At 43.2% G+C, this 14,139-nt stretch overlaps 1 protein-coding gene across 1 annotated transcript in view; it reads right to left on the bottom strand.

The window, feature by feature from the left end:
• The window catches only part of Csmd1 (CUB and Sushi multiple domains 1), a 1,292,092-nt gene that overhangs the window by 708,757 nt on the left and 569,196 nt on the right, over positions 1–14,139 (bottom strand). The window contains exon 5 of the mRNA XM_005373917.1: positions 8,683–8,890. Within this exon, the coding sequence (XP_005373974.1) occupies positions 8,683–8,890 (208 nt within the window). The remainder of the gene's footprint in view (positions 1–8,682; positions 8,891–14,139) is intronic.

Below are 14,139 nucleotides of genomic sequence, written 5' to 3'. Positions count from 1 at the left end.
TAATACACTTGAATGTGTAGGGAAGCTGTTGAAATACTGTGATTTCTTTTCTTTTTCCTTTGAGTCCCCCTCCTCAGTAGTGAGTGAGCCCCCACGTAGGGTTGGGTCAGGGGATTAAATCAGAGTCCCCGAGCAACAAGGTGCAGGTGATGCCCTGAATCCCACATGTGAAACTCACTGGCCGCCGTGATCTTTCTGCAGCTCTGTGATGGCGCTGCAGCCTATGGTAACTCTTCTCCTTCTGAACGAAAACTGATGGGTTTATGTCAAATTCTAAAGTGGGATAATCACAGAGTGGTATGTGCTTTTCAAGGAAATCTGAAAATACTCATAATAATGAGCTATGGTTTTAGTTCTGTTATGGCCAAAGGTCTGCATCACCCCACACCCTGTCCATGCCAATCTTGGCCCACAAAGCCCTCATTACAGGGCCATGGGCCACAGAGGCGAACCCAGGGCCACTCCAGCACCACTACTCATACTGGTGCTTGAAGGAAAGTTCTGGGTAGCTCAGCCCACACTAAAGAGTGAGAGAACACACTAAATGAATGAATTCAGTCTGCCCTGTGTATCCACAGGTTTTGTGCCCATGAATTCAACCAATGGTGGATTAAAATGTTCAGAATAATATTGGATGTTCATGAGCAGAGTTTTATTCTGGTCACTCTTTCTTTAACAATATAGTGGCAGAGTGGTTTACACACCATTTACACTGACTTGGGTATTATAAAGAATCCCGAGAGGATCCATAGTGTACAACAGGAGGTACATAAATTATACACAAGAGCCAAGCCATTTTGTGAAGGATTTGGGCATCTGGGGCTTGCAATCTGCAGGGATCCTAGAACCAAAGGCCTTGGACATGGAGGGACACTGTGTCCACTTCAGAATAAATTCTATGTTTCACTTTTCCTTTTTACTGAGTGATGCACTTTCATAGCTTTCATAATGTGATGGTCCGGACCTGCCTAGCACTTGTATTTTCACTCATGGACCTGAATGGCATACACGAAAGTACCACTGAATACTAAAAACTATCTACTATGATCAACTACATTGCCCAAAAAATACCTTTCAGCACTGAGGTTCTAATTTTCCTTTAAAGTGATATGCCCTACTGTATATTTTGACACAAATTCATAGTATCTTAAACTAAAGGCTTTAAAACACCAGCATAGAAACAGAAATGTTTCTAGAACTCAAAGCATGTGAAGATTGCCTGGCAACATAGACTTTACAAACTAGACACAAGTTAAAAGCAATGTTACAGACATGGAAGCTATCTTACTTCGCGAGATGGCTATGTGTTCCCGGACAGAAATCTGAGCTCCCCGCAGCACGGCTTCTTGGAGCAGTAAACACGCTCTTCCTCGCTGTGTTCAGTGGCCCTGAGCAGAGAGCTTCACCCCCACACTCTTCTTGTCCATTTTGCAGCGCTCCGAGTTCGGCTATGATCTCATCCACACCTGGATGTGGGCTCTGACAGCAAACCTGCCCGCCCTGCACCATCACTCCAAGGTGCAAAACCAAGTCCAGAGGTGGGTCTGAATCACACATTTCTAAATCAGAGAGGGGGGAAAGCTGAGAGGGACACTGGCCCCGATCTTTGCTGGCTCCTGCTGTGTGAGACCCCTGTTTGGTCACAAGCGTGAGACTCCAACTTCTTTCCCAGCCAATGAATTGGGCAGCTTAGGAGGAGTCGATTGCAGTCTTTGGGATTCATCTCTCATCAAAACTGTAAAGAGACTTCCTTGAGGCTCTCGGTTCTCACATTTATAAATTATGGAATTAAATCCCTTACAATATGCAGTGTATGCTTATGGAGAAGTGACACCACAGTTCTGCACAGGCCCCGATGCACAAGGGTGGAGGCACTTAGACTTGGTGAAGCCTGAAGATGGGTGAAGCCTGCTCCCGTTCCCGGCACTGCCCACAGGGAGGGCCAGCCGAGCTTGCTTGCCACATGGCAATCAAGCAAAAATGTCACATTGTTGGACCAGGATTGGATTGTACAAAATTACTTCATTCCCCTAACTGTTCTTCCATGGAATTTTTGGGAACTTTCAGAAGAAAAGAAGAAAAAGTACATATTCAGCCCTTGAAGGGAAACCTTAAATGATGATATCAGAATGTAGAACAGGAACACCTTGACGTGCAACCTGGCTCGTTTGGAGAATCAGTGAGTTATGGATCCTTACCTGTGACGAACTGGCAAAGCAGTGCCACACACGCCCTATTTAAAGGACTGCGTCTTATCAGGAACGTTTGTCTAACAGTGCTCACTGTATTACTTTGCTGCTGTTTTCTGGATGAAAGACCACATACGGAAATAGAGAGATGTTGTTCCAGGTGTGGTGGTGCACGCCTCTATCCAGAACTCCAGAAGCTGAGGCAGGAGGATCACTGCAAGCTTGAAACCTGCCTGGGCTATTTGGTGAGTTCAAGCCCAGTCTGAACTACATAGCGAGGCTCTGTCTCAATAGAACAAAACAAAACAGAGAGAGGTGACCAAAATACAAAAGCACTTGGATTTTAGGAAAACAAAATCTGGTTCCTAAAAGGGGACTTCTTTATTGTCTATAAATTGAATAATTTACTAAAAATATATTTTTAGATAAAATGAGATCAAGTGATGGGAATTCCACATGACTGTTCAGGTTGTTAGCTGGTATCTTCACAATCACTCAGTCCTGTTATCCACCCCTGATTTCAGGAGAATCATGGAGTCCTGTATTGCATTTACTATATTTATACCCTAAATGGACGTGTCCAGCAAGTGCTACATGTCTTATATGACCTTGTAGCTGATCATGCTGAGAGGGAGACACAAAGCATGCTGCAAGCAGTGGGACTGCAAGGTGGGGCAGGACCACTCAAAGCAGCTGAATCAGGAGGAACAGCAGCTGCCAGAGGGCTCTGGACCACAGCAGAGCACCAGGCACACACACCCAGCTTCCTAGCTTAGAATCGGTTAAGAAACTAGAACTTGGTGGATTGAAAACAAATGCAGCCTGTCAGTGTGTTCAAATTCCCTCTTGCCACTGGCTAGCAGCAAAGTGCAATTACTGAACCTCTTTGAAGCCAGTTTTCTCATCTACAAAATGGGCTTGATCTAGTCTGTCAGTAGCAAAGATGGACGTTGCCTGCATTTGCCTGGTGCATAGCAAATAGTAAATGTTATCATTCAAAATGACTTTCAGGGAAATACACTGTATAGAATTTTTAGAAAAATATATTCTGATTAAAAGTTCAGGAGCAGGCTATCCCGATGAATTATCTGTGTTCTTAGCCCTCTAAGTCATGTGCACAGGTTCGAGGATGAGGAGAAATTACATAGACATGTGAGCACCTGTAGGATATTTATTTCTTGTTTTGTATGCTGCTTCCATAAAATTGTTTCAGTGTGAAATACAGCTACTGCACTGAGTTCGTCTTTGAGGTGGAGAGTGCGAGAGAAAGGAGCCGAGCTCCTCTGTGCGTGGCAGTAGGGCACTGACGGAGGGCAACCTCCACATCCCTGAGCAATGTCCTTGCTTTCCCAAGTAACGCAGTAGGACTGCCCTGTTTATAGGATGTAGTTCAAGTTCATAGGACAAAGAGATGGTGAACACAGAGACAGGCTGTGGAGGCCGAATGGACAGAACCAAGTGCAATGTAAGTCCCTGGACTGATCCAGGGAACCAAAAAAGGGCCTCAACACACAGCCGGAAGCATCCAGGGAAAGACCCACAAGCTTGTTAGCAGCCCGTGTCAGCGCCGGTTGGCTGGCTTGCTAATTATGTTTTGGTAGTGCACGATGGAGCTAGCTTAAGAATAGGCAGCAGCCCTCTGGGCCAGATTCACATGCCTTCAGGACACGGAGACAAAACCAGCATCACAGCGCTCTGGGGAGGAGGGGCCGGGGCACCCTCCTTCGGTTGGGGCAGGTGAAAGGAGGGGTTGATTCGGGGTGCTGGCTCACTGTGTGCCTCTACAAACTTCCTCGTTAGAAATTAAACACACACTGTGCAGGAGTCAATTATCAATTAAGTGACAAGTTGGATAAACACTGTGGGTGGTAGCTGACCCTTCAAGGGGTTTCTGAAGCTCCAGCTTCTTTGAAGCCTTGCTTTGGCTTTGCCAGCCGCTGATTAGGTTGATTTAAAAGTGAAATTGTGCTGGGCTAATGGAAACAAAACAGAGGGAAGCTCCTCTGTGTCTTCTTTGTTCTGTGGAGTAATGGTGCCTGGTCCGGTGGTGGAGGGGGAGAATCATGCTGCTCAGGGAGAGATAAAACTGTAGCTGTGAAGCCTCTGAGAGGACCGGACTCCGGCTTGGTATAGGGCAGGTTCTCACGTTGTTGCAGAAGTTCCTCAGCAAGGGAGGCTCTGTCGCTTATTGGTCCTGCCTGTTGGATGCCTACCTTGCTCTCCCAGCACCAGGCCTCCTCTGCCCTTTGTGAGGTTAGTTGACATCAAATGGGGCGGCCAGGCACCTCCACACAGAGGCACGTAGCTCAGCAGATGTATGCGATGGCAGAGCAGCCCGGTGGACGTGGAGATGGGCTGGCTGAGGGACTAGGCAGGGCGCTGGCTGGGGAGGTCTGGGGTGTGCAGGAGGCTCAGTAATAGGTGAGGCTGCCGGACTCTGCCTTGATGGCCAGAGCAGGTGCGGCCAGCTGTGTTCAGAACACGCTTAAGACACATCCGCAACTGTTCCCTTCCTTTCCTGGCACAGCGGTGAGTGGAGCGGTTATTCTCCCTACCAGAGTGTGTGATCTAAAGACAGTAACTGCCTACCCCCTCGTTTCCTGAGCAGACAATGTAACCTCAATCTCTTCCATCTTCATGTCTTAATTTAGAAAGCCTAGCAGGTTAATACTGAAATAAAATCAATTCTTCTTTTCGATATTTCCAGAGTTACAAGTTATGGGCTACACCATCCAATCACTTTGGGGAGAAGGAAGAAGGCACGGCGAGTTGTGCTGCTACATGCTTTCTTTCTCCTTAATTGCAAGAAAACTGTAATTTATACTAGCCTCTGTTGCATGGTGAACTGGAAACTGCAGCTCTCCCTTAGAGTAGAGGACTAACAGGAAGCCAGCCTACACAAAATTAAATCTGTCTAGCTTCAAAGTTGGTTTCTTCTGACACACGTATGGGCAGTCAGGTTTTAATCACGCGCGCTCTCCTCATGCAGTGTGAGACGGTTTTGGCACATGACATCATGTGCTGTATTTAGCCTGCCTCCCCAGTACCCATGGCAACTCTCACACAACATAGCTGAATTGTTAATTTCACTGCAAACTTAATGAATATAAGGCTAATCCTATCATTATTCTTAACAATTTTCCAAGTATCGTCTTCTGAGAGTGTTCTTGCTTGTATTTTCTGTCTTTTAAAAGCAGATTATTGGAAAATTACATGTGTGGCATGCTCAGCCCCTTCTGTACTCAACACGGGGCTCCCACACACCCCACGGCAGAGGAGGTCGCGTCCACCCACGGCGCTCCTTCCTGTTTTCCTCGCAGTTCCAGGACAGATAAATCTGTTAAATATAGCAATTTGGGCCATTAAACATTCCAGAGACTGTCACTAAAATTATGGTAAAATAATAGTGTTTAAGATAGGCCACATTATGTGCATTGTATAAACGTTAAAAGGTGCTCCCATTACCCTGCTCTGTATGTTAAATGTGCTCACATACACTGTGATGGTTATGCAGGGAGCCTCCTTCCTCTTTCTCCCTCCACTGAAGAACAAGTGGAATCTGAGAGATCCACTGAAAAGTAATCCTAGGTACAACCAGGGCCAGACATTGTTTTGTGATTATGATTAATACTAAGCGTCACAAAAGCCAAAGCAAATGACAGCGCCAACAACAGAACCCCGACACCCTGCTGTTCCCCATTTACTGATGTAGCACAGGATTGCCTCTGGTGTCCGTGCTCCCTGCTGTGTTGGACCTCACCTCACCCCTGGGAGAAGGCTCAGGGTCCAGGCTGCACTGGGAGAAGGTGCTTCTCCACCCACCCTACTGCTGCTCAGACCCAGACAGGACAGGGGGACACAGAGAAGAGAGGCCTCCAGTCTGCCCTGTGCCCCAGCTCTAGCTGAGTTCAGTGGGGGCCCTGCCATCCTTTGTCCTGGTTCATCACAGGGTCCTTAAGGGTGCTTGTGGATGGAACAGGGAATGACAGTAGCAGGGACGCTTCAGGACGTATGCATCAAGCGCAGGATACAACATAAGGCACATGGTGATGGGAAGGAATATGGCTCTGTATGTTCCAACAGTGGCCCTGCCAGGAGAGCAAGGGCCTGTCTGGCCTAGAGGACCAGAAGCCACACAGGGTCAAAGTTCCATGGAAAACTTCCTGCCAGCTTCTTTGGACAATATCTGGGAAGTGGCATAGGCCAGGAGGAAACCTGCCTTCCGGTCTGAACCCAGCCCCAGGGCGCTGGGAGCCACCTCCCAAGCCCCTGACAGTGCTGCGTTGAGGACAGCAATGTGCCACGCTGGTCTCGGCCCTGGGGCTGCTGCCCTACCCAGCGTGCAGACAGAGCACACCCTTAGGGCTCCTGGCCCCGCCTCACACACCTGTGTGAGCTCCCATGGGCTCTTCAGGAATATGTGCAGGGAAGGCAGAATAAGAGCTTGGCAGCAGAGAATAGAGGACAGAAGAGAAATAAGTAAATGACAGAAGAAACAGGCAAAGTTAAGTAAAATAATGTCCTCTAACTCCTGGTTCCCCTGTGAAGTAGGAATCAGAGGACAGAAACGGGCTTTGCTTATGCAGCAGGAGGTCCTCACCCTCAGGAATGAACCACTCTCCCCCGGCCCCACAGCTTTCAGGACTTGTTACCCTTTGGGCATCTCTTCTTTCCATTTCAGACATCACCCTGCCAGTCACAGCATGTTTTCCTCTTTCTTACATGAACTCGCTGTGCTTGGAAAAATCCCTCACTAGGTTTCAAAGACCCTAGCTCATCTGCATATACTTTTCAGTTATCTCCGAGCTGACCTCCGCCAGCAAAGCCATCAGTCAGTACCGACACGTACAGAATTCACACAAATACGGCCTTTAAAGGTAATCATGTAATCTTTGAGAATCCTGCCGTTTACTTTCTATTTCAGGAATTTTATAAAAGAATGTTATTTTAAAGTTAGAGTTATGTTGGACCACGTGGTTCTCTGATAAAGATTGGTAGAGATTAGGCACTTGGTTAACGCATAATGAATTAACTTTAACAGGATAAATTTTATTTTAGCCTTTCCCTTTTTTTTTTTTTTTTTTTTTTTTGGTTTTTTTTTTTCCAGTACCAGGAACTGAACTCATGACCTTGCCCTTGCCAGGCAGGCACTGTGCTGCTGAGCTAAACCCCCAGCCCCAAGCCTCCCTTTATACAAATAGATTTGCACAGTCATGAGATTGTGGAAGAGTCTGTCTCCTGACTCTCAGGTAGATACTGTTCACAAATAACTTTGAGGTTAGCAAGCAAAGCTGGATAATAATTTCAACCAACGCTCCAGCCGTTAAACTATACAAAATAAGTGCATAGATCAACTATATAAAATATAAACACATACATTAAACTTCACAAAATAAGCACACACATGGTAACCTAAAAATATTGTTCAAAGTGAATCAATTAAAACAAAGACCCTGGAGACAGGTACATTATATTTTCTTTTTCTAATTGGAAAGTCATTAATCATAAACACAATAAAAGCCAAAGACAGAAGGGATTTATCAATGAACGCAAACACTCTGCTGTGGGACTTGAGCTTTGAAAAATAAAACTCAATTCAACTTCAATGTGTTTCACATTTGGCATACTTATTACTTAACCTCTGCACTGAAAGGAAAACTTGGACCTCAAGAAATATTTACAACCATTCTTCACTTCCCCATCTGCCTGTGCATTTTCTCTGGGATCCTTCCTAACTTGAGTATATTATCCCCAAAGTTTTTCACAAGTCGAGTACATAAAACAAATAATTAAAACAAATGTTCAACTCACAACAAGTGAATTATTAGAAATATAACTTAAGTCTTTAGAAATCTGTGTTTCTTTACGTGTTCCATTTAAATGACTTGCTTACAGCCAATGCTTCCCTGAAGCCAGAACTTCCAAAGCTCCAAAGACAATAACCAGAAGCCCTGTATTCTTGTGTCTCTGCCACTGCACCCTCCAGAGAATGGACCATCCTCTGGCCGATTGTATGTGCATGGTAGGTGCTTGACTAGGATTGCCTTTGGCACTGTATGGCCACAGGCCCATCCTCAGAGGGACCTCCTGGACTGAGGAGACCATGGGCAAGGAGAAATAGACATATACCATCACAGATCTGTAGCAGGCTCATTCTGCAGGAATAAAAGTAACTCCACAGTCTAAAACCACTTCACAGTGAATCTGGCCCAGACCAATCCAGAACCCCATTGTCCTTCAGCTGCTACCTTCTGCCTTGCTTTAGCAGTAGTTTGATGTCAGAAGAAGTACATTCAAATGCACAGGGAGCTTTCCCAGCACCAAATAACAACACAAAGGCAAACTGGAATCTTTGAAACGAGTCACAGTTAGGAGGAGTCAAGACTTGGACTGTCCTGCTGGCAAGAGGATGTCAGTGGGAAACTCCTGACCAAACCAGTGGGCACTGGAGCACATGTAGTCACTCCAGCAGACCGCCTGTCCCCCGGCTTACCATATGGATGGGGCTTCTGTCCCGCTGATCTCCAGGAAGTCGTACCCCTCTTCCAGCTGAAAGTCAGTGAAGACCAGCGCTATGGTGTCCCCCGGCTCGGCCAGGATGGTCCAGGTGCAGTCTGCGTTGTTCTCGTACTCAGAGGGGAAGTGCGGGCTGGAGATGGTGCTGCTGGTGCCCCGCAAGGTTCCTCCACATGCGCCTTCGGCTGCAGGGACAGAGGGACAGCACTGTGTCTCAGGATGCTTGTGGGGAAGAGGGTGTCCCCAGCATGTCCCTACCAACCGCGGATAAATGTGTTCTGAACCCAACATGGAGGTGATCTGAAGAGGGACCCCTTTGATTTGCTCATTTTGTTCTATGAAAAGGCTCACAGAAAATTAGCAGCTAAATTTCATTATGAACTGAATGGTCATTGTAGGAAAGAGTAAAATTATTGCATTCTTGGGCTGGGTTAATGGCAAATAAATTTGACATTAAAAAAATGAAGTGTAGGACATTCTGTTAGTTTTAAGACAAGTTTAAATCTTTTCATAGGGAGATGAGGTAGACAAGACTAAGTGAGATGTATTTACTTAGTAGTGAATAAATTATATATGAATGTAAATATATAACAAATTTTGTTATGTGGAAATATTTATAGTGATATTTTACAAGCATGAATATTTCATATGTATGTTCATGATCAGTAACATGAAATAAACACTTTCTTAATTTTTCACTTTTATTTTTTCCTCTGATTTCATTGTATCTTCCAAATTTAAATTCTTTCTGTATAAGAGGAGTTGCAAAACAAAACAAGTTGTAATGCTTTTATTATATAAAAAATGAAATGTCACCAAACAGAAGCCTTGGCTTTTATCAGAATCCAGTGCTATGGTTAGATAATTGGTTTGAGGTATTAAATTAAATACAGCTTCTGAGAGTGCACAACTCCTATGTAATCCAAGTTCTTGGCCTACAAATGCCCCTTTGAAAGTGTTATAGTGGAAAATATTGACAAACATTCATTCGAAATTTTTGCAAGGCAATCTACAAGTTGAACTCCATGTGACTTAAAGGGCCGTGGAGTGGGTATCTCTGTGTAAAATATGATGGAAGTCCTAATGCGGAGAGTCTAAAATAATCAGTCAAGCTGCATTCTTCTGGAACACATCCCGGTTACCTCCTCGAAGAGGTCATGTCAAAGCTGTTCACCCAGAATTCACCATGCCCAGTAGTGCGGTGTCCAGGGCCCCTGGCCTCCCTCACCCCTGTTCTCCGCACTGTGGGAGGCTGACAGCCAGCTCTAGGGTGCAGTCCCATGTGCAGTCCCCACATCATGGTCCAGACACCATGGCTGACACCGTGGCTCCAGACAGTGGACAGACCAGTTGGCATGAGAACATTTTATTACTTCGGGTCCTCACTGAGCGGACCACAGCCCACTGGACAATGTGGATCCCCAGCTTAGGGACTTCACAGTGGAGTGACCATGAAGGAAGGTTTTATAACAACTCAGCTGGCAACAAGAGTAGATGACACAAAAACAAAAGTAACGGAAAATAATGACAAAGTGGAAGAGAAAGATAAAGTTGACAGATAAGAAAAAGTGTTTTCCCACCACTCCTATTTTCTTTGGTTCATCCTGTCACACTCAGAGGGCATTTTAACATGCACCATGGCTAGAAAGAGGCCAGCGAAATAGATGGCTGGTGTGTTGGCACTGTTTGTGCTGCTGTTCTCATGAAAGTCACAGAGCACCTCTAAGTTCATCTGGCTGGTGTTGTCTTTGAGTGTCAAACATTTAACATAAATACATGTACATATTCCCTGACATTCATTTGGATGAAAATTTAGACCATGGAGAATCCTGTTTAGTAGTGTGACATCGTCATGAAACAGTGCTCACTGCTGAAGGTTTGTCTGTCAGAACTTCAGTGCCTCAAAGTTTTTGTAAGACATTTTATTTTCTAAACTGCTATGTTTTCCGTATCTAAATACATGAAGTACCTGAAGAAGTCCTATCCACCTATGATTTTCACTGAGCAATGTGCTTTTAAATATAAAATAATCTGTTTCAGGTTTAGATTTAGGCATATCTACAATGCTTTTAGTTTTAACATTGTGTAACATAGTAAAGAGGTTTTGAAGCATGTTTTACATGACAGACTAATCAGTACATTTTAATTAACTACTCAATTGGTTTTTTTAGAAATTATATTTAATTATCAATTAATCCTCCAGGATGGTTTCCAAAGATATTGCACTGCATTTCTCTAAAATATCACTAAATAAAAAAGTCTGTGGAAGAGGCATGATCAGAAATGGATGTCTGTATCTTCATAACTTGGAGTGTTCTACAGAAAAAAGGCTCCACTTTACACAATAAGATGAAATATTGAATTGGAATCTGAAAAATATTAGCAAGTCTTTCATAAACAAGGTGTACCTAAATTAACATGTTAAGGTATAACACAATGGATAAATTAATGTAATAGGAGATAATGCAATTATCTCAAGTAAGTAAATATGATGACTATTGCTGGAGCAGAATAAAGTGAACCATTCTAGCCATGTAATAGTATTTCAAAACAAATACACACAGCTAACATTTAAAAAACACAGTGAAAAAGAACATTTACAGCATTCCAAGAGAGGAGCATTATTTATAATTATTGGAACTATATGTTTAAGAATAAGATACAGAGATACATGGAGAAGTTTAACTACTAACTTAAAGATAAGTTTCAGAATTTAAAAACTTACTGTGGCAAGGTTTCAGCCTCTCTTTTTATCTTAGACATTCAATTAAAACAGTAGTGAAATATCCTCTAAAATCCATTTAGAAGCAAAAGCTTGAAAATGCAGGATAGCCAAGAGGAGAACTTGAACTATTTTATGTCCCCATTTTCAGTGTACACTAATGAGAAACCGGGCAGTTTGGTCATCACTAGCGGGAAAACGCCTCTGTTCATATATTTTGGCAACATGCTAAGGTTTTAGTCTTCTACTTGTGAAGTATGTTCGGTGTCTGCATTCTGTGCTACATCTTCTGTATGGACTCACTTAATCATTTAAAAAATGTAGCAGAAAATTTTTGTAATTGTCGCAATTTCACAGTTGTTTAAAGTAAGTTTTTGGTTACTTAAAGGAAAACAAAGCCATCAACTGAGAAATCAAGAACACCATGAAACAAAATAACATGATCAAATAAGTAACATTAAAACTTGTTTTAAATCCTTGGGTAAAACCAGAGAGAATAAGGCAATATCTGTAATTATTCTTTGCAACCTACACATGTAGATAAGGATGTCACAATACTTTACTTTCTTCAAATGAAACAGAGAATGTAGTTAGGGTCAACTTATGACTTCTTATCACAAACTATATTATGATTTATGTTGCTTACATTATCTAGAGAACCAAAGCATATAGTATTTTTCAATTTTTAACCAGAGAACCCAAGAATGTTACTGTGTTACTGTTTTTTGCTATTTTTAAATGTATCTCTTAATATATTTAAATGGGCTTGGTGCTGCACACCTCTAATCTTTGCTAAGAAGGAAGCTGAGGAAGGAGAAGAGTAAGGTCTAAATTCAAAGTTATGCTGGGCAACTTATAAGACCTTATCTCAAAAAAGATAAAGTGTGGTGGGAAGAGGGATCTATCTCAGTGGTAGAATGCTTGTTTTGCATGCATGAAGCCCCGGGTCCAGCACCGCGGACAGCTCCCGGCCCTAGTCCATATTTGACGTCTATTGCCATTTTCATGGATTCATCACTATGATGGAGTAGAGACAGATTCCTGGGTTGCAGCGAACAGAACGCGATTGTCAGGGAACAGTACGGGATGACTGGGTGCAGTGAAGCCTGCGTGTGCTGCAATCTGTAAAGAAGGTGCTGACACAGCAGGGGCCCTTCTGTAACTCTGCCCTCTCTCCAGGACCCCCAGTCACAGTGCACACGTGGCTATGTTTCCTCCTTGGGCTTTCCAGCATAAAGAGCATGTCTGCTTGCTGGGGGGCAGCCACCGTGCCTGCGACTTCACATTCCCAGGGGTTATCCATGGACAAAGAGGGATAGAATTTGGTGAGTAAATATCACTGCTTCCTTCTGCTGGGTGGAGATTTCTAATGTGTAATTCACAGACTATCAGGCAAGCTTCAGAATGAATTTGTACCTGTTGCCCTAACATGAATCATACACTTACTACACAATTTATCAGTATTCTTCATTTTCTCTTATTTCTCTACTTCCTCATTCTGTATCCTGAATCTCCTCCCAAACACACTGGTCCTACCTAAGTCTGGATTTCAAAGTCCACTCTTGGAGGAAGGGGTAGACTAGTAGAGAGATGTGAGCTGTGCATGTCTGTATATAGTAACACATTTTGATTTGCCATCGTCTGACTTTGCTCACACAATTCTCCCTTTCTCAGAAGGCTGGTCATTACACATGAGGTGCTCCTGAAAACCTAACCATCTTCATCCTGTTCCACCTCAAGTTACAGGAGATTCCCCGGTAATCATCATAGCGAGGAGACAACTTAGAGAGTGGAAAAAATGATTTCCAATTATATATTTGATAAGGTTTTGATATCCAGAAGATAAGAAATGCAATAATTTAATAAAAAATTATAAGCTGATGAAAATGAGAAATACATTTAAATAGACATTTGTCAAAAAGAAGGTCTAAAAATGGAAAACAGATATATGAAAAATGCTTATCACTAATCATCAGGGAAATATAAATTAAAACCACAGTGAAGTATCACTACACTCAAGAAAGAATGACTATCATCAAAAACTAGAAGTAACAACTGTTTTGTGAATGGAGGACATGGAGCCCTTGCACAAGTGGGAAAAATATAAATCAATGCAGCCATTATGGAAAACATGGAGGTTTCTCAAAAATAAAAAGTAGCACTAGCACATGACCCCACAACCCACTTACTGGATGTTTACCCAGAGGAGATGAGATCAGTATGTCCAAGAGGCAGCTGACTCCCTGATATATGCAGCACTACTCGAAATAGCCAGTAGTGGAGACAGCAGGTGTCCATCAACAGATGAATGGAAGAAGAAAATGTGACATATGTACGTCAAGAGGATATATTTAGTGACAAAAAATGAAATTCTATCGTTTGTGATAACATGAATAGACTCACTGAAGATCATTATTTGAAGTGAAATAAACCAGACACAGAAAGTCACATCCTGCATGATTTCACCCATGTGCAGAATCTAAAGAAACTGATGTTACAGACTGGTGGTTGACAGTACAGGGACAGTGGGCAGGGGCTGGGAAAGGTTAGTCAAAGGATTTTAAATTACAGAAAGTCTGGTCTTGCGTGGTAGGCTGAATATATGTAACAAAAATGTACATTTCAAAAAACTAGAGGAAAGGATTTTAAGTGTTTTCACCATAAAGGAATGACCAATGTTTGAGGAAGTAGGCATGTTTAAACATTATATAT

This window comes from Chinchilla lanigera, unplaced genomic scaffold (assembly GCF_000276665.1).
Source record: "Chinchilla lanigera isolate Chin_1 unplaced genomic scaffold, ChiLan1.0 scaffold00002, whole genome shotgun sequence".
Lineage (NCBI taxonomy): Eukaryota > Metazoa > Chordata > Mammalia > Rodentia > Chinchillidae > Chinchilla > Chinchilla lanigera.
Note: the sequence above shows the minus strand (reverse complement) of the source record. Positions and strands in the feature narration are given on the sequence as shown.